This window comes from Staurois parvus, unplaced genomic scaffold, assembly GCF_062004578.1.
Source record: "Staurois parvus isolate SC_StPar_1 unplaced genomic scaffold, SC_StPar_1.0 ptg000983l, whole genome shotgun sequence".
In the NCBI taxonomy this organism is placed as follows: domain Eukaryota; kingdom Metazoa; phylum Chordata; class Amphibia; order Anura; family Ranidae; genus Staurois; species Staurois parvus.
Genome location: NW_028318779.1, coordinates 982,315 through 1,004,762, shown reverse-complemented (window position 1 = coordinate 1,004,762; position 22,448 = coordinate 982,315). Strand labels below are relative to the sequence as shown.

At 48.1% G+C, this 22,448-nt stretch overlaps 1 protein-coding gene across 1 annotated transcript in view; it reads left to right on the top strand.

Moving 5' to 3' along the window:
- The window catches only part of FBXO47 (F-box protein 47), a 422,258-nt gene that overhangs the window by 331,199 nt on the left and 68,611 nt on the right, over positions 1–22,448 (top strand). The window contains exon 9 of the mRNA XM_089657332.1: positions 16,630–16,789. Coding sequence (XP_089513458.1) covers positions 16,630–16,789 — 160 coding nt within the window. The remainder of the gene's footprint in view (positions 1–16,629; positions 16,790–22,448) is intronic.

Below are 22,448 nucleotides of genomic sequence, written 5' to 3'. Positions count from 1 at the left end.
AAAAATGGCGGCTGACATGTGCGGCGATGGAGCGGGGATGTCTGGGAAGGCGCGCAGACAAGGCGCGCTGACCCATAATGCATTCCTCAACGACATGTGATCGCATCAGCCAATCAGCAGCCAGCCAGCTAGCACTGTGTAATGGTCGAGCTATAAATAGCGGCCATTTTGGAATTCTTCATTTGCCTGCAGTCATTGAACAGAGGCAGACCGCTCTGTATTAGGGACAGGGACAGAGTTAGGGCCACAGAAACGATACTTGGGGACAGAGAAACGATACTTAGGGACAGAGAACTATTACTCAGGGACACAGAATTGTTAATTAGGGCCACAGAATCGTTACTTAGGGACAAAGAAACGCTAGTTAGGGCCACAGAATTCATACTCAGGGACAGACAGAATTGTTACTGAGTGCCAGAGAATTGTTACTTAGGGCCACAGAAACGTTATTAGGGCCACAGAATTGTTACTCAGGGACAGACAGAATTGTTACTGAGTGCCAGAGAATTGTTACTTAGGGCCACAGAAACGTTATTAGGGCCACAGAATTGTTACTCAGGGACAGACAGAATTGTTACTGAGTGCCAGAGAATTGTTACTTAGGGCCACAGAAACGTTATTAGGGCCACAGAATTGTTACTCAGGGACAGACAGAATTGTTACTGAGTGCCAGAGAATTGTTACTTAGGGCCACAGAAACTTTAGTTAGGGCCACAGAATTGTTACTCAGGGACAGACACAGAATTGTTACTGAGGGCCACAGAACTGTTACTTAGGGCCACAGAATTGTTACTCGCACAGACACAGAATTGTTACTCGCACAGACACAGAATTGTTACTCAGGGCCACAGAACTGTTACTTAGGGCCACAGAATTGTTACTCGCACAGACACAGAATTGTTACACAGGGACACAAAACTGTTACTTAGGGCCACAGAATTGTTACTCGCACAGACACAGAATTGTTACTCGCACAGACACAGAATTGTTACAGAGGGCCACAGAACTGTTACTTAGGGCCACAGAATTGTTACTCGCACAGACACAGAATTGTTACACAGGGACACAGAACTGTTACTTATGGCCACAGAATTGTTACTCGCACAGACACAGAATTGTTACTCAGGGACACAGAATTGTTACTGAGGGCCACAGAACTGTTACTTAGGGCCACAGAATTGTTACTCGCACAGACACAGAATTGTTACTCAGGGACACAGAATTGTTACTGAGGGCCACAGAACTGTTACTTAGGGCCACAGAATTGTTACTCGCACAGACACAGAATTGTTACACAGGGACACAGAACTGTTACTTAGGGCCACAGAACTGTTACTCGCACAGACACAGAATTGTTACTCAGGGACACAGAATTGTTACTGAGGGCCACAGAACTGTTACTTAGGGCCACAGAATTGTTACTCGCACAGACACAGAATTGTTACTCGCACAGACACAGAATTGTTACTGAGGGCCACAGAACTGTTACTTAGGGCCACAGAATTGTTACTCGCACAGACACAGAATTGTTACTCGGACACAGGATTGTTACTGAGGGCCACAGAACCGTTACTTAGGGCCACATAAACGTTAATCAGGGACACATAATTGTTACTGAGGGCCACAGAACCGTTACTTGGGGCCACAGAAACGTTAATCAGGGACACAGAATTGTTACTGAGGGCCACAGAACTGTTACTTAGGGCCACAGAATTGTTACTCGCACAGACACAGAATTGTTACTCAGGGACACAGAACTGTTACTGAGGGCCACAGAACTGTTACTTAGGGCCACAGAATTGTTACTCGCACAGACACAGAATTGTTACTCAGGGACACAGAACTGTTACTGAGGGCCACAGAACTGTTACTTAGGGCCACAGAATTGTTACTCGCACAGACACAGAATTGTTACTCGCACAGACACAGAATTGTTACCGAGGGCCACAGAACTGTTACTTAGGGCCACAGAATTGTTACTCGCACAGACACAGAATTGTTACTGAGGGACACAGAATTTTTACTGAGGGACACAGAATTGTTACTGAGGGACACAGAATTGTTACTCAGGGACAGACACAGAATTGTTACTCAGGGACAGACGGAATTGTTACTGAGGGCCACAGAACTGTTACTTAGGGCCACAGAATTGTTACTTGCACAGACACAGAATTGTTACTCGCACAGACACAGAATTGTTACTGAGGGCCACAGAACTGTTACTTAGGGCCACAGAATTGTTACTCGCACAGACAGAATTGTTACTGAGGGACACAGAATTTTTACTGAGGGACACAGAATTGTTACTGAGGGACACAGAATTGTTACTCGCACAGACACAGAATTGTTACACAGGGACACAGAATTGTTACTGAGGGCCACAGAACCGTTACTTAGGGCCACAGAATTGTTACTCGCACAGACACAGAATTGTTACTGAGGGCCACAGAATTGTTACTCGCACAGACACAGAATTGTTACTCAGGGACACAGAATTGTTACTGAGGGCCACAGAACCGTTACTTAGGGCCACATAAACGTTAATCAGGGACACATAATTGTTACTGAGGGCCACAGAACCGTTACTTGGGGCCACAGAAATGTTAATCAGGGACACAGAATTGTTACTGAGGGCCACAGAACTGTTACTTAGGGCCACAGAATTGTTACTCGCACAGACACAGAATTGTTACTCAGGGACACAGAACTGTTACTGAGGGCCACAGAACTGTTACTTAGGGCCACAGAATTGTTACTCGCACAGACACAGAATTGTTACTCGCACAGACACAGAATTGTTACTGAGGGCCACAGAACTGTTACTTAGGGCCACAAAATTGTTACTCGCACAGACACAGAATTGTTACTCGCACAGACACAGAATTGTTACTGAGGGCCACAGAACTATTACTTAGGGCCACAGAATTGTTACTCGCACAGACACAGAATTGTTACTGAGGGACACAGAATTGTTACTCAGGGACAGACACAGAATTGTTACTCAGGGACAGACAGAATTGTTACTGAGGGCCACAGAAATGTTACTTAGGGCCACAGAAACGTTATTCAGGGACACAGAATTGTTACTCAGGGACACAGAATCGTTTAATTAAAGAGTATGTCAGACAACATGCAAAGGAGTGGCAGAGGAGGCAATGTTTTAGGAGCGAGCAGACGTGGCAGCAGAGGAAGGGGTCGAGGCAGCACTATTCGCAGCCAGAGGCTAGTGCTCCCGGTGTCATCCAGTACAGTGAGGAAGAGCTAACAGAGGGCGGTCAGGAACGGGGGGAGACATCCGCCTCTTCAGCAGCCAGGCGAAGAAGTAGTGGCGAGGAGAGTGGCTCGGTAGCCGGTCTAGAGACAGGTCTGTCTCCTGACCCACACGCAGCCGAGGGGGCTAGTAGTGAGGCGGAGACCCTAATTGATGATGATGAGGCTGATCGCACTTGGCAGCCTCGTCGTCATCAGGCTATTGCTTCCGCATCATCAGGAGAAGAGGGTGGCAGCTTGGCAGCGAGCAAAACAGTCGGTGGGTTGTCTCCATCGCCACACTCTGCCATGTGCCACTTTCAGGTCTCCTCACACACTGCTGGTGTGTTGAATTTTTTGACATAGGGTGCTGGCAGATTACGGGCCTCCCATAGATGCTGCCAGGCCCCTAATCTGCCATGGGCCCCTATATACCGCCTCCTCATGCTGCTGCCAGGTCCAGAGTCTCTCATGGGTCCCTGTACGGCCTCCCATTGCTGCTGTCTCCATCGCCACACTCTGCCATGTGCCACTTTCAGGTCTCCTCACACACTGCTGGTGTGTTGAATTTTTTGACATAGGGTGCTGGCAGATTACGGGCCTCCCATAGATGCTGCCAGGCCCCTAATCTGCCATGGGCCCCTATATACCGCCTCCTCATGCTGCTGCCAGGTCCAGAGTCTGTCATGGGTCCCTGTACGGCCTCCCATTGCTGCTGTCTCCATCGCCACACTCTGCCATGTGCCACTTTCAGGTCTCCTCACACACTGCTGGTGTGTTGAATTTTTTGACATAGGGTGCTGGCAGATTACGGGCCTCCCATAGCTGCTGCCAGGCCCCTAATCTGCCATGGGCCCCTATATACCACCTCCTCATGCTGCTGCCAGGTCCAGAGTCTGTCATGGGTCCCTGTACGGCCTCCCATTGCTGCTGTCTCCATCGCCACACTCTGCCATGTGCCACTTTCAGGTCTCCTCACACACTGCTGGTGTGTTGAATTTTTTGACATAGGGTGCTGGCAGATTACGGGCCTCCCATAGATGCTGCCAGGCCCCTAATCTGCCATGGGCCCCTATATACCGCCTCCTCATGCTGCTGCCAGGTCCAGAGTCTCTCATGGGTCCCTGTAGAATTGTTACTGAGTGCCAGAGAATTGTTACTTAGGGCCACAGAAACTTTAGTTAGGGCCACAGAATTGTTACTCAGGGACAGACACAGAATTGTTACTGAGGGCCACAGAACTGTTACTTAGGGCCACAGAATTGTTACTCGCACAGACACAGAATTGTTACTCGCACAGACACAGAATTGTTACTCAGGGCCACAGAACTGTTACTTAGGGCCACAGAATTGTTACTCGCACAGACACAGAATTGTTACACAGGGACACAGAACTGTTACTTAGGGCCACAGAATTGTTACTCGCACAGACACAGAATTGTTACTCGCACAGACACAGAATTGTTACAGAGGGCCACAGAACTGTTACTTAGGGCCACAGAATTGTTACTCGCACAGACACAGAATTGTTACACAGGGACACAGAACTGTTACTTATGGCCACAGAATTGTTACTCGCACAGACACAGAATTGTTACTCAGGGACACAGAATTGTTACTGAGGGCCACAGAACTGTTACTTAGGGCCACAGAATTGTTACTCGCACAGACACAGAATTGTTACACAGGGACACAGAACTGTTACTTAGGGCCACAGAACTGTTACTCGCACAGACACAGAATTGTTACTCAGGGACACAGAATTGTTACTGAGGGCCACAGAACTGTTACTTAGGGCCACAGAATTGTTACTCGCACAGACACAGAATTGTTACTCGCACAGACACAGAATTGTTACTGAGGGCCACAGAACTGTTACTTAGGGCCACAGAATTGTTACTCGCACAGACACAGAATTGTTACTCAGGGACACAGGATTGTTACTGAGGGCCACAGAACCGTTACTTAGGGCCACATAAACGTTAATCAGGGACACATAATTGTTACTGAGGGCCACAGAACCGTTACTTGGGGCCACAGAAACGTTAATCAGGGACACAGAATTGTTACTGAGGGCCACAGAACTGTTACTTAGGGCCACAGAATTGTTACTCGCACAGACACAGAATTGTTACTCAGGGACACAGAACTGTTACTGAGGGCCACAGAACTGTTACTTAGGGCCACAGAATTGTTACTCGCACAGACACAGAATTGTTACTCGCACAGACACAGAATTGTTACTGAGGGCCACAGAACTGTTACTTAGGGCCACAGAATTGTTACTTGCACAGACACAGAATTGTTACTCGCACAGACACAGAATTGTTACTGAGGGCCACAGAACTGTTACTTAGGGCCACAGAATTGTTACTCGCACAGACACAGAATTGTTACTGAGGGACACAGAATTTTTACTGAGGGACACAGAATTGTTACTGAGGGACACAGAATTGTTACTCGCACAGACACAGAATTGTTACACAGGGACACAGAATTGTTACTGAGGGCCACAGAACCGTTACTTAGGGCCACAGAATTGTTACTCGCACAGACACAGAATTGTTACTGAGGGCCACAGAATTGTTACTCGCACAGACACAGAATTGTTACTCAGGGACACAGAATTGTTACTGAGGGCCACAGAACCGTTACTTAGGGCCACATAAACGTTAATCAGGGACACATAATTGTTACTGAGGGCCACAGAACCGTTACTTGGGGCCACAGAAACGTTAATCAGGGACACAGAATTGTTACTGAGGGCCACAGAACTGTTACTTAGGGCCACAGAATTGTTACTCGCACAGACACAGAATTGTTACTCAGGGACACAGAACTGTTACTGAGGGCCACAGAACTGTTACTTAGGGCCACAGAATTGTTACTCGCACAGACACAGAATTGTTACTCGCACAGACACAGAATTGTTACTGAGGGCCACAGAACTGTTACTTAGGGCCACAGAATTGTTACTCGCACAGACACAGAATTGTTACTCGCACAGACACAGAATTGTTACTGAGGGCCACAGAACTATTACTTAGGGCCACAGAATTGTTACTCGCACAGACACAGAATTGTTACTGAGGGACACAGAATTTTTACTGAGGGACACAGAATTGTTACTCAGGGACAGACACAGAATTGTTACTCAGGGACAGACAGAATTGTTACTGAGGGCCACAGAAATGTTACTTAGGGCCACAGAAACGTTACTCAGGGACACAGAATTGTTACTCAGGGACACAGAATCGTTTAATTAAAGAGTATGTCAGACAACATGCAGAGGAGTGGCAGAGGAGGCAATGTTTTAGGAGCGAGCAGACGTGGCAGCAGAGGAAGGGGTCGAGGCAGCACTATTCGCAGCCAGAGGCTAGTGCTCCCGGTGTCATCCAGTACAGTGAGGAAGAGCTAACAGAGGGCGGTCAGGAACGGGGGGAGACATCCGCCTCTTCAGCAGCCAGGCGAAGAAGTAGTGGCGAGGAGAGTGGCTCGGTAGCCGGTCTAGAGACAGGTCTGTCTCCTGACCCACACGCAGCCGAGGGGGCTAGTAGTGAGGCGGAGACCCTAATTGATGATGATGAGGCTGATCGCACTTGGCAGCCTCGTCGTCATCAGGCTATTGCTTCCGCATCATCAGGAGAAGAGGGTGGCAGCTTGGCAGCGAGCAAAACAGTCGGTGGGTTGTCTCCATCGCCACACTCTGCCATGTGCCACTTTCAGGTCTCCTCACACACTGCTGGTGTGTTGAATTTTTTGACATAGGGTGCTGGCAGATTACGGGCCTCCCATAGCTGCTGCCAGGCCCCTAATCTGCCATGGGCCCCTATATACCGCCTCCTCATGCTGCTGCCAGGTCCAAAGTCTGTCATGGGTCCCTGTACGGCCTCCCATTGCTGCTGTCTCCATCGCCACACTCTGCCATGTGCCACTTTCAGGTCTCCTCACACACTGCTGGTGTGTTGAATTTTTTGACATAGGGTGCTGGCAGATTACGGGCCTCCCATAGATGCTGCCAGGCCCCTAATCTGCCATGGGCCCCTATATACCGCCTCCTCATGCTGCTGCCAGGTCCAGAGTCTCTCATGGGTCCCTGTATGGCCTCCCATTGCTGCTGTCTCCATCGCCACACTCTGCCATGTGCCACTTTCAGGTCTCCTCACACACTGCTGGTGTGTTGAATTTTTTGACATAGGGTGCTGGCAGATTACGGGCCTCCCATAGATGCTGCCAGGCCCCTAATCTGCCATGGGCCCCTATATACCGCCTCCTCATGCTGCTGCCAGGTCCAGAGTCTGTCATGGGTCCCTGTACGGCCTCCCATTGCTGCTGTCTCCATCGCCACACTCTGCCATGTGCCACTTTCAGGTCTCCTCACACACTGCTGGTGTGTTGAATTTTTTGACATAGGGTGCTGGCAGATTACGGGCCTCCCATAGATGCTGCCAGGCCCCTAATCTGCCATGGGCCCCTATATACCGCCTCCTCATGCTGCTGCCAGGTCCAGAGTCTGTCATGGGTCCCTGTACGGCCTCCCATTGCGGGTTGTCTCCATCGCCACACTCTGCCATGTGCCACTTTCAGGTCTCCTCACACACTGCTGGTGTGTTGAATTTTTTGACATAGGGTGCTGGCAGATTACGAGCCTCCCATAGCTGCTGCCAGGCCCCTAATCTGCCATGGGCCCCTATATACCGCCTCCTCATGCTGCTGCCAGGTCCAGAGTCTGTCATGGGTCCCTGTACGGCCTCCCATTGCTGCTGTCTCCATCGCCACACTCTGCCATGTGCCACTTTCAGGTCTCCTCACACACTGCTGGTGTGTTGAATTTTTTGACATAGGGTGCTGGCAGATTACGGGCCTCCCATAGATGCTGCCAGGCCCCTAATCTGCCATGGGCCCCTATATACCGCCTCCTCATGCTGCTGCCAGGTCCAGAGTCTCTCATGGGTCCCTGTACGGCCTCCCATTGCTGCTGTCTCCATCGCCACACTCTGCCATGTGCCACTTTCAGGTCTCCTCACACTGCTGGTGTGTTCAATTTTTTGACATAGGGTGCTGGCAGATTACGGGCCTCCTATAGCTGCTGCCAGGCCCCTAATCTGCCATAGGCCCCTATATACCGCCTCCTCATGCTGCTGCCAGGTCCAGAGTCTCTCATGGGTCCCTGTACGGCCTCCCATTGCTGCTGTCTCCATCGCCACACTCTGCCATGTGCCACTTTCAGGTCTCCTCACACTGCTGTTGTGTTCAATTTTTTGACATAGGGTGCTGGCAGATTACGGGCCTCCTATAGCTGCTGACAGGCCCCTAATCTGCCATGGGCCCCTATACCGCCTCCTCATGCTGCTGCCAGGTCCAGAGTCTCTCATGGGTCCCTGTACGGCCTCCCATTGCTGCTGTCTCCATCGCCACACTCTGCCATGTGCCACTTTCAGGTCTCCTCACACACTGCTGGTGTGTAGAATTTTTTGACATAGGGTGCTGGCAGATTACGGGCCTCCTATAGCTGCTGCCAGGCCCCTAATCTGCCATGGGCCCCTATATACCGCCTCCTCATGCTGCTGCCAGGTCCAGAGTCTCTCATGGGTCCCTGTACGGCCTCCCATTGCTGCTGTCTCCATCGCCACACTCTGCCATGTGCCACTTTCAGGTCTCCTCACACACTGCTGGTGTGTAGAATTTTTTGACATAGGGTGCTGGCAGATTACGGGCCTCCTATAGCTGCTGCCAGGCCCCTAATCTGCCATGGGCCCCTATATACCGCCTCCTCATGCTGCTGCCAAGTCCAGAGTCTCTCATGGGTCCCTGTACGGCCTCCCATTGCTGCTGTCTCCATCGCCACACTCTGCCATGTGCCACTTTCAGGTCTCCTCACACTGCTGGTGTGTAAAATTTTTTGACATAGGGTGCTGGCAGATTACGGGCCTCCTATAGCTGCTGCCAGGCCCCTAATCTGCCATAGGCCCCTATATACCGCCTCCTCATGCTGCTGCCAAGTCCAGAGTCTCTCATGGGTCCCTATACGGCCTCCCATTGCTGCTGTCTCCATCGCCACACTCTGCCATGTGCCACTTTCAGGTCTCCTCACACACTGCTGGTGTGTAGAATTTTTTGACATAGGGTGCTGGCAGATTACGGGCCTCCTATAGCTGCTGCCAGGCCCCTAATCTGCCATAGGCCCCTATATACCGCCTCCTCATGCTGCTGCCAGGTCCAGAGTCTCTCATGGGTCCCTGTACGGCCTCCCATTGCTGCTGTCTCCATCGCCACACTCTGCCATGTGCCACATTCAGGTCTCTTCACACTGCTTGTGTTTTCAATTTTTTGACATAGGGTGCTGGCAGATTACGGGCCTCCCATAGCTGCTGCCAGGCCCCTAATCTGCCATGGGCCCCTATATACCGCCTCCTCATGCTGCTGCCAAGTCCAGAGTCTCTCATGGGTCCCTGTACGGCCTCCCATTGCTGCTGTCTCCATCGCCACACTCTGCCATGTGCCACTTTCAGGTCTCCTCACACACTGCTGGTGTGTAGAATTTTTTGACATAGGGTGCTGGCAGATTACGGGCCTCCTATAGCTGCTGCCAGGCCCCTAATCTGCCATAGGCCCCTATATACCGCCTCCTCATGCTGCTGCCAGGTCCAGAGTCTCTCATGGGTCCCTGTACGGCCTCCCATTGCTGCTGTCTCCATCGCCACACTCTGCCATGTGCCACATTCAGGTCTCTTCACACTGCTTGTGTTTTCAATTTTTTGACATAGGGTGCTGGCAGATTACGGGCCTCCCATAGCTGCTGCCAGGCCCCTAATCTGCCATGGGCCCCTATATACCGCCTCCTCATGCTGCTGCCAAGTCCAGAGTCTGTCATGGGCCCCTATACCGCCTCCTCATGCTGCTGCCAGGTCCACAGTCTCTCATGCCATGTGCCACTTTCAGGTCTCCTCACACTGCTGGTGTGTTGAATTTTTTGACATAGGGTGCTGGCAGATTACGGGCCTCCCATAGCTGCTGCCAGGCCCCTAATCTGCCATGGGCCCCTATACCGACTCCTCATGCTGTGACGTTGCAACAAGGTGGAATTCAACCCTACATATGTTAGACCGCCTTTACGAACAGCAAAAGGCCATCACAGATTTCCTGATGTTAAAAGCGGATAAAGGTACTCCCTGTGTAACTTAGATGTCAGCCATTGGCAGCTCATGCGTGACACCTGCGCTTGCTCAGGCCCTTTGAAGAGGCCACGCTATTCGTGAGTCGGCAGGACTATGGGATGAACGACGTCATTCCTCTGTTGCACGTCCTGGAACAAATGCTGTTAACAATGGCTGGTCAGGGTGCGGTAGACGTGGCGCACAGATCTCAACGCCACATGACCCCTGTGGGGGCAGGACAGGAAGAAGAGGAGGAGGTAGAGGAGGACATTGGTGCTCAGGAATTATTGAGTGAAATGGGTGGTTTTTCCACTCAGCGGACAGGAGTGGAGGAGCAGGAGCATCTGGTAGAGGAGGAGGAAGAGGAGACAGAGGACCCAGACGCACCGTGGCAGTATGCTGTGGAGATGGAGGCAGGGAGTCCCTCGCATTCCTTGGCACAAATGGCCCATAGCATGCTCGCTTGCTTGCGTAGCGACAGCCGAATAATAACCATCAGACAGAGGGATGACTTTTGGCTGTCCACCTTGTTGGACCCTCGCTACCGTTCAAAAATGGTGGCCTTTTTCACACCTGCTGAGAGGGAGGCCAAAATAACGTACTATAAAAACCACCTATGTAGTCAGCTGGTCTCTGCCTGTCTGCGCCAACGTCCATCCTCAGACACTGTGGGCCCTGTGCGCTCGCGTTCCACTGCCATGGCAGCAGGGGAGGGGTGGGGTGGTAGGAGCAGTGGCAGCTCCACCAGCAGCGGCTGCCTCAGTCTGCAGTCGATGATGAGTAGCTTTCTTCACCAGCGCAGTGAGGAAACTACTAACCAGCCGCAGCAGCAGCAGCAGCAGCAGCAGCATCAGGTGGACCTGGAGCAGGACCTCAAACAACAGGCTTAGGCCTACTTGGACAGCACCCTGCCAACCGAGGTAGACAATCCCCTTGACTACTGGGCAACGAAACTTGACCTTTGGCCCCAACTAGCTGAATTTGCCCTTGAAAGGCTGTCATGCCCGGCCAGTAGCGTGGCATCGGAGCGCGTGTTTAGTGCGGCAGGAGGTATTGCAACTCCGCGGAGGACACGACTGTCCACCCAAAGTGTGGAGAGACTGACGTTTGTGAAAATGAATCAGGCGTGGATTAGTCTGGATTTCAAACCACCAGTTCCTGACACAACTGACTAAATCCGCCATGAATCATGCCCCAAACATGTGCCACTTTCAGGTCTCCTCACACTGCTGGTGTGTTACATTTTTTGTCATAGGGTGCTGGCAGACTACGGGCCTCCCATAGCTGCTGCCAGGCCCCTAATCTGCCATGGGCCCCTATACCGCCTCCTCATGCTGCTGCCAAGTCCAGAGTCTCTCATGGGTCCCTGTACGGCCTCCCATTGCTGCTGTCTCCATCGCCACACTCTGCCATGTGCCACTTTCAGGTCTCCTCACACTGCTGGTGTATTCCATTTTTTGTCATAGGGTGCTGGCAGATTACGGGCCTCCCATAGCTGCTGCCAGGCCCCTAATCTGCCATGGGCCCCTATACCGCCTCCTCATGCTGCTGCCAGGTCCAGAGTCTCTCATGGGTCCCTCTACGGCCTCCCATTGCTGCTGTCTCCATCGCCACACTCTGCCATGTGCCACTTTCAGGTCTCCTCACACTGCTGGTGGGTTCCATTTTTTGTCATAGGGTGCTGGCAGATTACGGGCCTCCCATAGCTGCTGCCAGGCCCCTAATCTGCCATGGGCCCCCGTACCGACTCCTCATGCTGCTGCCAGGCCCGTAATCTGTCATGGGCCCCTGTTGTCGCTTGTTGGCATATTCCGCTCGTTCAGATGCTCCTTCTCCTGCTACTCCTCTTCACGGATTCCGTCAGCAGTCTTTCTTGGAATCCGTTTCCAAGAGACAACAGTTTGCGAGCACGCACCAGACGGTGCAGAAGCTGAACGTCCTCCTGTCCAAGTTGCTGCTGCCAGGCTCGTAATCTGTCATGCGCCCCTGTACCGCCTCCTCATGCTGCTGCCAGGTCCAGAGTGTGTCATGGGCCCCCGTACCGACTCCTCATGCTGCTGCCAGGCCCGTAATCTGTCATGGGCCCCTGTACCGCCTCCCCATGCTGCTGCCAGGTCCAGAGTGTGTCATGGGTCCCTGTACGGCCTCCCATTGCTGCTGCCAGGCCCGTAATCTGCCATGGGCCCCCGTACCGACTCCTCATGCTGCTGCCAGGCCCGTAATCTGCCATGGGCCCCTGTACCGCCTCCTCATGCTGCTGCCAGGTCCAGAGTGTGTCATGGGTCCCTGTACGGCCTCCCATTGCTGCTGTCTCTATCGCCACACTCTGCCATGTGCCACTTTCAGGTCTCCTCACACTGCTGGTGGTTTCCATTTTTGTCATAGGGTGCTGTATGGCCTCCCATTGCTGCTGCCTCCACCGCCACACTGTGGCTCCACACTCTGGTTTTGGCCCCGTGACTGCCCAAATGAGTGAAGTGTGCGGTGATTCTAAGATCGACGGCACTCATCTGCATGTCATACTGACTGACAGTATTATTTCTCTTCCCCAGCAGACTCCAAGGGCATTTAAATTAAAGGTACAGTGTTCAGCACTAATATTAAGTCTCTCTGAAGCCTAGAAACACCCTTTTTTAAGTTAAATTCACAGCGAATATATTCGACTCGAATCGAAATTTTTCCACGAATTCGCCGAATCAGTCGAATCGAATTTTTGAATACTTCGCTCATCTCTAATGAAGGAGTTGGAGTTAGAGATGGGGTTTCTTATGAGACCACGTGAACTCCCAAAAAAGAGTATGCACTCGCTTGAAGAACATGGGTGGTAAGCGGATGGGAAGAGCCTGCAGGAGATAAAGAACCCTAGTGTCATCTTGAGGGCGTTACAATAACTGAACCATGTTAAGGTAAGAGAATGCCAACGGAGCAGATCAGCGCACATATGGAGGAGCAATGGCTCAAACTTAGCCACATACAGAGTGGCAGGGTCCAAAGAAATGGAGAGGAGGGATAGAGGCATCCAATTGTGTCTTGGGTGATGTTGAGGGCAGAGGATTTAAATAAGTTGATTTGAAAGTATTAGAGTGTCCCATACACACATAAAGATTGAAGCAAGTTCAGCAAAGACACAAGGGGGTCAGTCAAAAAGAAGATGAGGTCATCAGCGAAGGCGGCTACCTTTTGTATGAGTAGGGTAAAACTAACCTGTCTCATGATGGTCTAAACCCAGCTTATGTTCTCTATTAGTAGGTGAACAATCCAATGCTTGGTGAATCTCACAATAGCCCGAAATACTGGAATCCACTCTGTACAAAGGAAGGGCTCCAAGGAAAGCATGAAGATCAACGTGAGAGCGGGCATCCCTGAATGGTGCCATTTGGGATCTCAATAAAGTCAGACCTAGCTTCATTAATTTTGATAGCAGCCAAGGATCAGAAATAACGGGAAAAAATCCAGCTCAGCAAGGCGGGTCCCAATCCAATGTGTTCCAAGGTGGCATGCATGAACTGCCAGTTGACTCTGTCAAAAGCTTTCTCTGTGTCCATGGACAGCAAGAGAAAGGGATATCAGGAGGTCCTGTCAGTGTGGATCAAGTTGAGGACCCGTATCATGTTATCCCTGTGTTCACGGAGGGGTATAAATCCTGCCTGATCCCAGTGGAGGAAACATGGGATATGGGGGTGTAAAGTTTAGCCAAGATTTTAGCAAATAGCTTCAGGTCGGATTTCAAGAGGGGAATTGGGTAGTAGAGCCCACATCAGGAAGAGTCCTTCCCCTCCTTTGGGACTGAAGAGATGCAAGCTTGCAGAGCATCCAGAGGCATAGTTTTCCCCTCAGTAATGGAGTTGAGAGTGTGGATCAGATCAGGAGACAATATTTCAAAAGTGGTCCTATAATAGGCTGCAGTGAGGCCATCAGGACCGGGAACTCTCTTAGGTTTGGATTGGGTCAGTGCCACTGCAAGCTCCTCCAGTTCCTCATGAACTGTAGGAGTAAGGGACTGCATGCCCAAGGTTGCTATAGAAGACTTCACCATCAGCATTTCGGTGGAGAGACCACCAAAGTGGAACGGTTGAGCTTATAAAGGTCATGATAGAAAGTTCGGAATTCTGCCGCCATCTCAGCAGAGGTGATCAATTCCGTCTGGAGGAGGTTTGTATTTGTTGAATATAAGTGTTAGCACAGAGACCCCGTAGGGCCCGGACCAGCAGTTTGCCCGGTTTATTTGAGAATTCGTACATGCTATGATGGCTCATGCCAGTTTTTCCTTCGTCTTATGGTAAAGGAGGGACCTCAACTCTTCTTGGACTCTTAGAAGATCCTGGTAAGCGGCATGTGCCAGCATCGTTTTGTGGGAGAGGTCAAATCTATGCAGCTCATCCACAAGCTCGTCAGTACGATGAGTATAACCCCTTTTGAGACACGCCCCAATACAGATCAACACATCCTGTACCCCCGGCTTATGCGCCTCCCAAATGATTAGAGGGTTATCGGCTGAGTCACGATTGACAGCAAAGTATTCCGTCAAAATAGCAGTGTGGCGCAAGTCTCTGAAGATTGTAAGAGGGTCTTGTTCAGCTTCCGCGATGGGGGACCATGCAGACTTGGGCCAATTGAAGAGTAAGGTAGACTGGACCTTGGCCGGTGAAGGAGATAACATCAATTTGTGTGGATACGACTCTAGGAAGAGCTTGATGGGAAAGTAAAAGATAGTCAAGACGCGAAGAAGTGTGATGGACCAGAGAGAAAAAAGAATAGTCTCGCCCTTGGGGATTCAGCAGTTGCCAGTGGAATAGCCAAGAGGTCTACCAAACATAATAGCTGTAGCTTTCAGGCGTTTAAGACGGGAATAAATAAGATGAGAGGAGCCCCATGACACATCTAATAAAGGGTCCATTGCAAACTTAAGACCATGATTTCTTCTGAAAATTCTAAAAGTACTGGTAGTAGGTCTTGCAGAAATTGAGAATGGTATACATTTGGGAAACAGACATTGGCAAAGGTGATATGAACATCTTGGATCTTTCCCTTAAGCAGAAGAAAGCCTTGGGGGTCTGACTGCACTGCTCCAAATGTCCAAGGCACAGATTTGCCAATCAAAATACTGACTCCTTTAGATTTACAGATAGGCGAGAGACTGTGATACACCCACAAGAAGTCCCTATTGGTTAGTTTAGGAACATAATCATTTTTGAAATGTGTTTCCTTCAGAAGAGCGAGATGGGTTTTCTGGAGGTCAGTAATTGCAGCTTGATTTAAATATAGCCCCATTTGGTGATTAAATCAGTAATAAACCCAAAACCAAAAATGTAATATATTACAGGTTACCAACGCTTAAGTTTGGTGGCTACATCAGTTTTCTAGGCTTTTTCAATCTGTTAACATGAATAAATTGATGCGTCAACTCACACTGTAATTACACAAGCAGTTACAGCAACAGCTTTGTTCCTATTGAGATAAAGCTTTTACATTTAATAAATAAAAGCTGATCATGGTTAGTCTTAACACTTTAACTGCTACATTTGGAGGAGGGCTTGTTTTGTTGAAAAACAACAAACCTACTGGTTGGATCACCAGATGAAAATAAAGGAAAGAAAGCCTAAAAAGAAAATCCAAGGCAGCCACAACATCTAAGAATTGGTAAGCTGCAATATAATAAATGTTTGCTTTTGGGTTTAATGTCGCTTCAAGATGAAAACTAAGCCAATATAAAACATGCCTGTAATTATAAGATTTCATGTGTTTGAGTCAAGATTTATAATAATAATTTGCAAGTTGGTCTCTTATCCTTAGGGCCTAGGGCTTATGTACACGGGCATTTGTTGTTATACATTTGAGGTTGCATATTGTGGATGACAATTCAAAGGTTGTGTTAGACCTGCTTTCATTGTGATTTTTTGAAAGCAGGCATTATCGACTTGCATTACCTTTCAAACCAGGTTAAATGCAGCTTCTTCTTGTAAAAAACTGTTTTACATTCCAACACATGCATTTCAGCAGTGCTTTTTCAGATTTTGTCATAAATGTCCATCTGCATGAGCCTCTAGTCAGCTGCACAGGTGCATCTGTCACCAACACACCCAATCTTTAGCAAATCTAACAAAAGGAGGATATGTTATGGAAGTTGGTAGAACACTGTGGTGCCTGATCTTGCATTGAGAATCATGCGACATGTTTTCTAACAATATTGAAATCTCTACCTCGCTCTCTGCATGTGGCCTAGGTTTGCGAAAAGGACAAGTACTGCCTAGCATGGGCAGTGAAAATGATGCAGAGGGTCTCTAACGTGTTTGGAACACAGCAGGAGAAAAAGGACTTCCTGAAAAATGTAGAGAGCTCATTTGCACATGCTATCATGAACTTGCTGCAATCTGTCATATCAGGTTAGTACACTTTTTTTATCTATAAACTGTATTTAGGTTAGGAGAATTGTGCCCCTTTAGGAGAACTATGTTGACATAATACAAATGGAAAAGGTTAAGGACAAAACATGATGTATTAAAAAAAAGGGTTTCTCTTTTGTTCATTGATGGACATAGATTTCTATATTCTTATGAATTATAATGCTTCATGCCAGAGTTGTAAACTAAGTAAAAAATTGCCCCCCCCCCCTCAGAAAAATGTCAAAGGCATTGAGTCAGACTTATTTACTGTACCAAGGAAGGATGAGGTTAGGCCCAACCTTGATCACAAGAGACTCAATACCTTTTTGAAAGTGTGGAAGCTCAGGATGGAATTTGTTCAATTTGTATGGCTTCTCTCTATTAGGGGGACCTGTTCGCCTCAATAGGATTCAAGGATGCTTACTTGCACATGGGTGTTGATTATGGGTTTCATGCAAATTATGGGTTTCATGCTCTCACTGTTCTCACTTGCTGAGCTCTTCAACAAGTGAAGGCATTTGGCCACCAGCAGGAGACATTCCTACATTGTGCTTTTGTTTCATAGAAGCTAGAATCCCAATCTCTCCAGTCCCTAGGCAAAACTTCCATTCAGTGAAGGGACACCCACTTAGATGGGGGGACACCTAAGGGCATTTGCAGCTACTTGGTCTTCATCAATCTCAGGCAATTAGGTCAGCTATGTGGTGTCCCATGGATATACAGTAATCTGGACTTTCACTGCTTTGGGACTACTGTCCCAAGGGGTCATCATACCTGTTTCATGGTTCCCAAGCCAAAGAGAGCATCTCCTAGAAAAGACAAGATAAGTGCCTGAAAATTCAAAATTCAGGATGGCGTGTTCTCAGTTAGTGCTTGCTTTGCTTCATCAGAGGGACTTTCTGATGTCAGTCAACATCAAGGATGCCTACCTACACATCCTGATTTTCCAGCCTCAACAATGAGTTCTGTGCTTTGCAATGGAGCATCAATACTACCAGTTTGTGGCATTACCCTTCAACCTGTCCATGGCCCCCCAGATGTTTCCCAACGTGCTAGCCCGAGTTCTGGGACTGTTGAGAATCCACAGGGATTCCCATTGTGGAATACCTGGATGCTTGCTCCTATAAAACCAATCATATCACCTCAGGCAACGATACTGCTTCCGCAGAAGTGCCTTCCTCTATAAGCCTAGGTGGAGTTTCTAAGGGTGTTGGAAAGGACATGCATGAACATGCTGGGAAAGATTATAGTCTCCTTCAAGGCAATCTCCTATGTTCAGTTTCACTGCAGAGCTCTACAGATCAATATCCTGCTGTTATGGGACAAGTGTGGGAGTCATTAGATTAGGTAATGCATCTGACGCACAAGACCAGAGCTGCTCTGGGATGGTGGATGTTCACTGTCAAGTACCTGCCAATAAAGTGGGAGGTCTTGATGACAGACCCCAGTCTGTCAGGCTGAGCACGTGTATTGGAGGAGCTCTCAGTTCAGGGAATGTTACAAAGTTAGTCTGGCTGAAAAAAGAAAAAAGTCCATCTAGTTCAACCATAAAAAAAAAAAGTTGCAATCCTATACCCACAGCTGATCCAGAGGAAGGCAACAAAAAAATCCCAGCAAAGTATGATCCAATTTGCTCCTGTAGGGGAGCAAATTTCTTCCTGATTCTCTGAGAGGCAATCGGACATTCCCTGGAATGTGGTTGTCAGAGAAGTGGAAGTTGTCGATCAACATCCATGATCCTTGGGCAATTCAGTTGTCCCTCTTACACTGGTCTGTTTGCCTTCAAGGTCTCCCTGTAAGGGTGCAGTCAGACATTGCCAATTCAGTGGCACGCATCAGTCGTCATTGAGGGAGAAGAAGATGTGCTGTTCCGAAAGACTCAGACTTAATCTTGTCTTAGGCAGAACTTTATGTTCTAGCCATCTCTGTTGTCCACATTCCCAATGTAGAAGATTGACAGGAGTATTTATTCAACCATTAACAGCTAAATCCAGGGGAATGGGCCCTTGTCATAGAGGTGTTCGCAGAGATATGTCTGCAGGGGGGATTAAGATCTCTTGATGTTCAGATTCAACAACAAACTGGACAAGTCATCTGGCCATTGCAGTGGATGCACTGGAGACTCCCTGGGATCAGTTTTCTTTGATCCATGAATTCCCTTTAATTTAAAGTGTTACTAAACCCAGGACCCTGCATTCACTCTGTCTGGTCTCCCACAGTACACACTACATGGAAATGCAATTATTTTAGTAAATACAAACCGCTAAATACCTTTTCTCTTTAGCAGTTAGATCTAGGTCTTGTGACTTCTATCAGTGTCCAGCAGAGCACATGTTAAAGCTTGTAGGAGGAGTTTTCTTTTTGCTCTTGGAGGATGCAAAACCCCTGACCTCTGTCTGGACAGTGCTAATTGTCCCTGTGCTGATCACATGCACTCTCCCAAGAGAAACAAAAAAAAACCTCTCTAGCAATACACATTAAACTGAGTATGTGCAGAGTGTCTCTACAAAATGTCTTATCAGGAAATAAGAAGAAGACACTTTGAAGTAGGGGAGGACCAGAAAAGTCAGGATTAAACAGCATTTTTAAACCATGCAGAGGATTAACCACTTAGATTCCATAGTGAGTATAACAAGCATGCTTTACTGCATATACAGACTGATTTTACTGTTGTGGGTTTAATAACACTTTAACTCTTTCCTCAACTTTTACACAGGCATACTGGTGATCCTGAATGCACTGGTCTGGTCAACATGGTATGCAAGCACCTCTTGGCACCTGAGCTTTGAGCTCTCCCAAATTGGCCAGACCTACTGTCTCAGGGTCTGATATTGCATCCTGCTTTAAGGGTGCTGGCTTTGACAGCATGTCTGTTGAAGCCTAGGTCCTAAGAGACATGGGCGTTTCAGACTCTGTGAATTTTACCATTCCCAGGGCTAGAAAGTCAACCTCCAGAAAGGTGTACCATCATGCTTGGAAGGCCTGTTTCAATTAGTGTGAAATTCATAAGTTCCCTCCTTGATAGTGTGTTGTGGGGACGATTCTAGCTTTTCTTTAGCCTGGTCCAGAGATATCCTTGACTTTGAGTACCATGAAGGTACAAATCTTGCTCTTGGCCATGTTTTTTCAGAGACCTGTTGCTTCTTATTTTTTGGTCAAAGCTTTTGTTCAGGGTGTCACCCTCCAACTCCATGTCACCTTAAAGTGTTATCTCACCTTTACAGAAAAAATGCAAAAGTGAACTAACAACGTACACCCTCTCCACCCCCAGTCCCACCTGTACTTGTGGTGATGTTAAACTGTCAGTGCCCATGCAGCCACTCCAATGGTTTTGGAATGGACCAGAGCAATTCTGATTGGTCAGTGCCTGCACAGTGAATTGCTCTGATTTGTCCAAAAAGCGCTGCACGGAGAAGACAGAGAGGAGCTCACATCATTGGACTGCTGGACTGGCTGAGTGGTCACTGACAGCTCAGTATCACCGGAGGGGTGGGGAAGGTGTGCATTCTTAGTTTACCTTTGCAATTTTTCTGTAAAGGTGAACTAATGCTTTAATTTCTCTTGTTGGTTTTGCAGTCCTCTCCCCTTTGAACCTCTCCAAGAGATTCCCTTGCCCCTTTGCAATGTTGTCTTTTTGGCGGCCATTACCTAGGCTTGCAGGTAATGGCCGCCAAAAAGACAACCAGACCTTAATAATTTTTCTTGTCTAAGATGGTTTCCTCATTTTACCTGAATCAGGACATTGTGCTTCCATTCTTTTGTCTTACTCCTAAGCATCCAAAATAGAAGACATGTCACACTTCACACACCTGTTCCTCAGGCTTATCACATTTATCTGGAGTCTACAGCTTCTTTCTTCAGTCTGATTCCCTATCTGATATACCTCATAAGGGTCAGGCTGGTTACTTCTAATATTATCATTTCCCAGGCCTATGGTATCCAGAGCAAGGTTCCTCCTCTCCTGGTTAAGGCCAATTTCACTACAGACTGGTGTCAATGCATCCTAGGCCATTCAGCATCAAACTTCTGTTCATGTTTGTAAGGTTATTACATGGTCTTCTCTTCACATGTTTATGAAGTTCTACCAGGTTGATATTTTTATCTCTGCGGACTCCAGTTTCAGATGAAGGGTCTTTTAGGAGGCTTTGTAAGGGGATTTCCCCCTTTTCTGTGGGATATTTCAGCTTGTTAGCCTTGTTGCTGTGTTGCCCGCTCCTCAGATTCATTGCTTTGGGACATCCCATGCAGTATGGGTTGTTAACCCCTCTGTGTCCTTTGATGTAGGATTAGCGGTTTACCTATAAAATACTTTTCTTGGAGTACATTACAAGTCACTGAGATCCTTCCATTTGGCTCGTGTTTCCTATTACTTGCTACAAAACTGGGGCTTCCTGAGCTGGGAGAACCTATGAATAATGAGCAGGGACTCCTGTCTTTTTTCCACCCAGTGTCCCTTCCCCTTAAGGTGGCTATTTAGTAATTACCTCCTGTCTCCTGTGATGTACTCCAAGAAAAGGGTTTTTCAGATAAACCAAAAATCCTAATAGTTTCTATTTTCTAAGAATGAAGATTCAAATTTAGTACAGATTTAAAGTACGCCTTTTAAGTCTTTATAGGATAGCTTTTGCAGAATAATTTTTGAAGGCAAGAGAAAGCATATTGCATCTGGAAGTAAATAATGCGTGTCTTTTTTTGGAGACTGAAGATGGAAAAATGATATAGTTTTGCACTACAGCTATCAACTCTGTGTGGACAGGCCACAAATTCTGCAATAGAGCAGGCATATTGCATCTGGTGATTAATCATATGTGTCTGGATTTGAAGACTAAAGCCAGAAAAATGTCACAGTAGTCCAAAGCTATTAAGCCTATATGGATAGACTGCAATTGAGTGATTAATCTCTTTTTTGTTTAAATAAAAAGAGAAAATTAACAGATTTGCAGCACACCTTTAAAGCCTTTATTGGATAGGCTGCAAATTCTGAGAGAAAGAATAAGCAAATTGATCTGCAAATAGAAACAGATTTGCACAACAGCAGCCTTTATTACAGGGGTATTGAATTAAAATTCACCGAGGTCCAGGCAGTAAAATTTTCATGCATCAGAGGTCCAAATCTCATGAATGCACTTGTGGTGCATTTTCATGCTTGCCAAACTACATGTTGCTATGGTGCGATATTGAAAAAAAAAAAGGGTTGGGGACTTTGTGCTTCTTGCGGGTAGTACAGCCCATTAAAATGAATGGGCAGACCTACCCACAATGTGTGCGCCAAATGCACATGTACAGATCTGAGCCTGTTCTTACATCAGTGTCCTCAATCCCCACTGCACATCAAAGTCCCCTCCTCGTTCTTAGCAAGATCCCCTCTTGCTTATTGTCCTCAGCTCCCCCTTTACATCATCCCCCTCCACCCCTTTCACAGTAGTGTTTTTACACTTCCTTGAAATCAACCCCCCCCCAACAGTACTCTCCCCTTCACTGCACAATACTGTTCCACTTTTTATATCATCTCCCCACATTACTGTTATCAGCCCCCCCCCCACATTACTGTCCTCAGCCCCCTCATTACTGTCTTCAGCCTCCCCCCACATTACTGTCCTTAGCCCCCCCACATTACTGTTCTCAGCCCCCCCCCCACGTTACAGTCCTCAGCCACCCT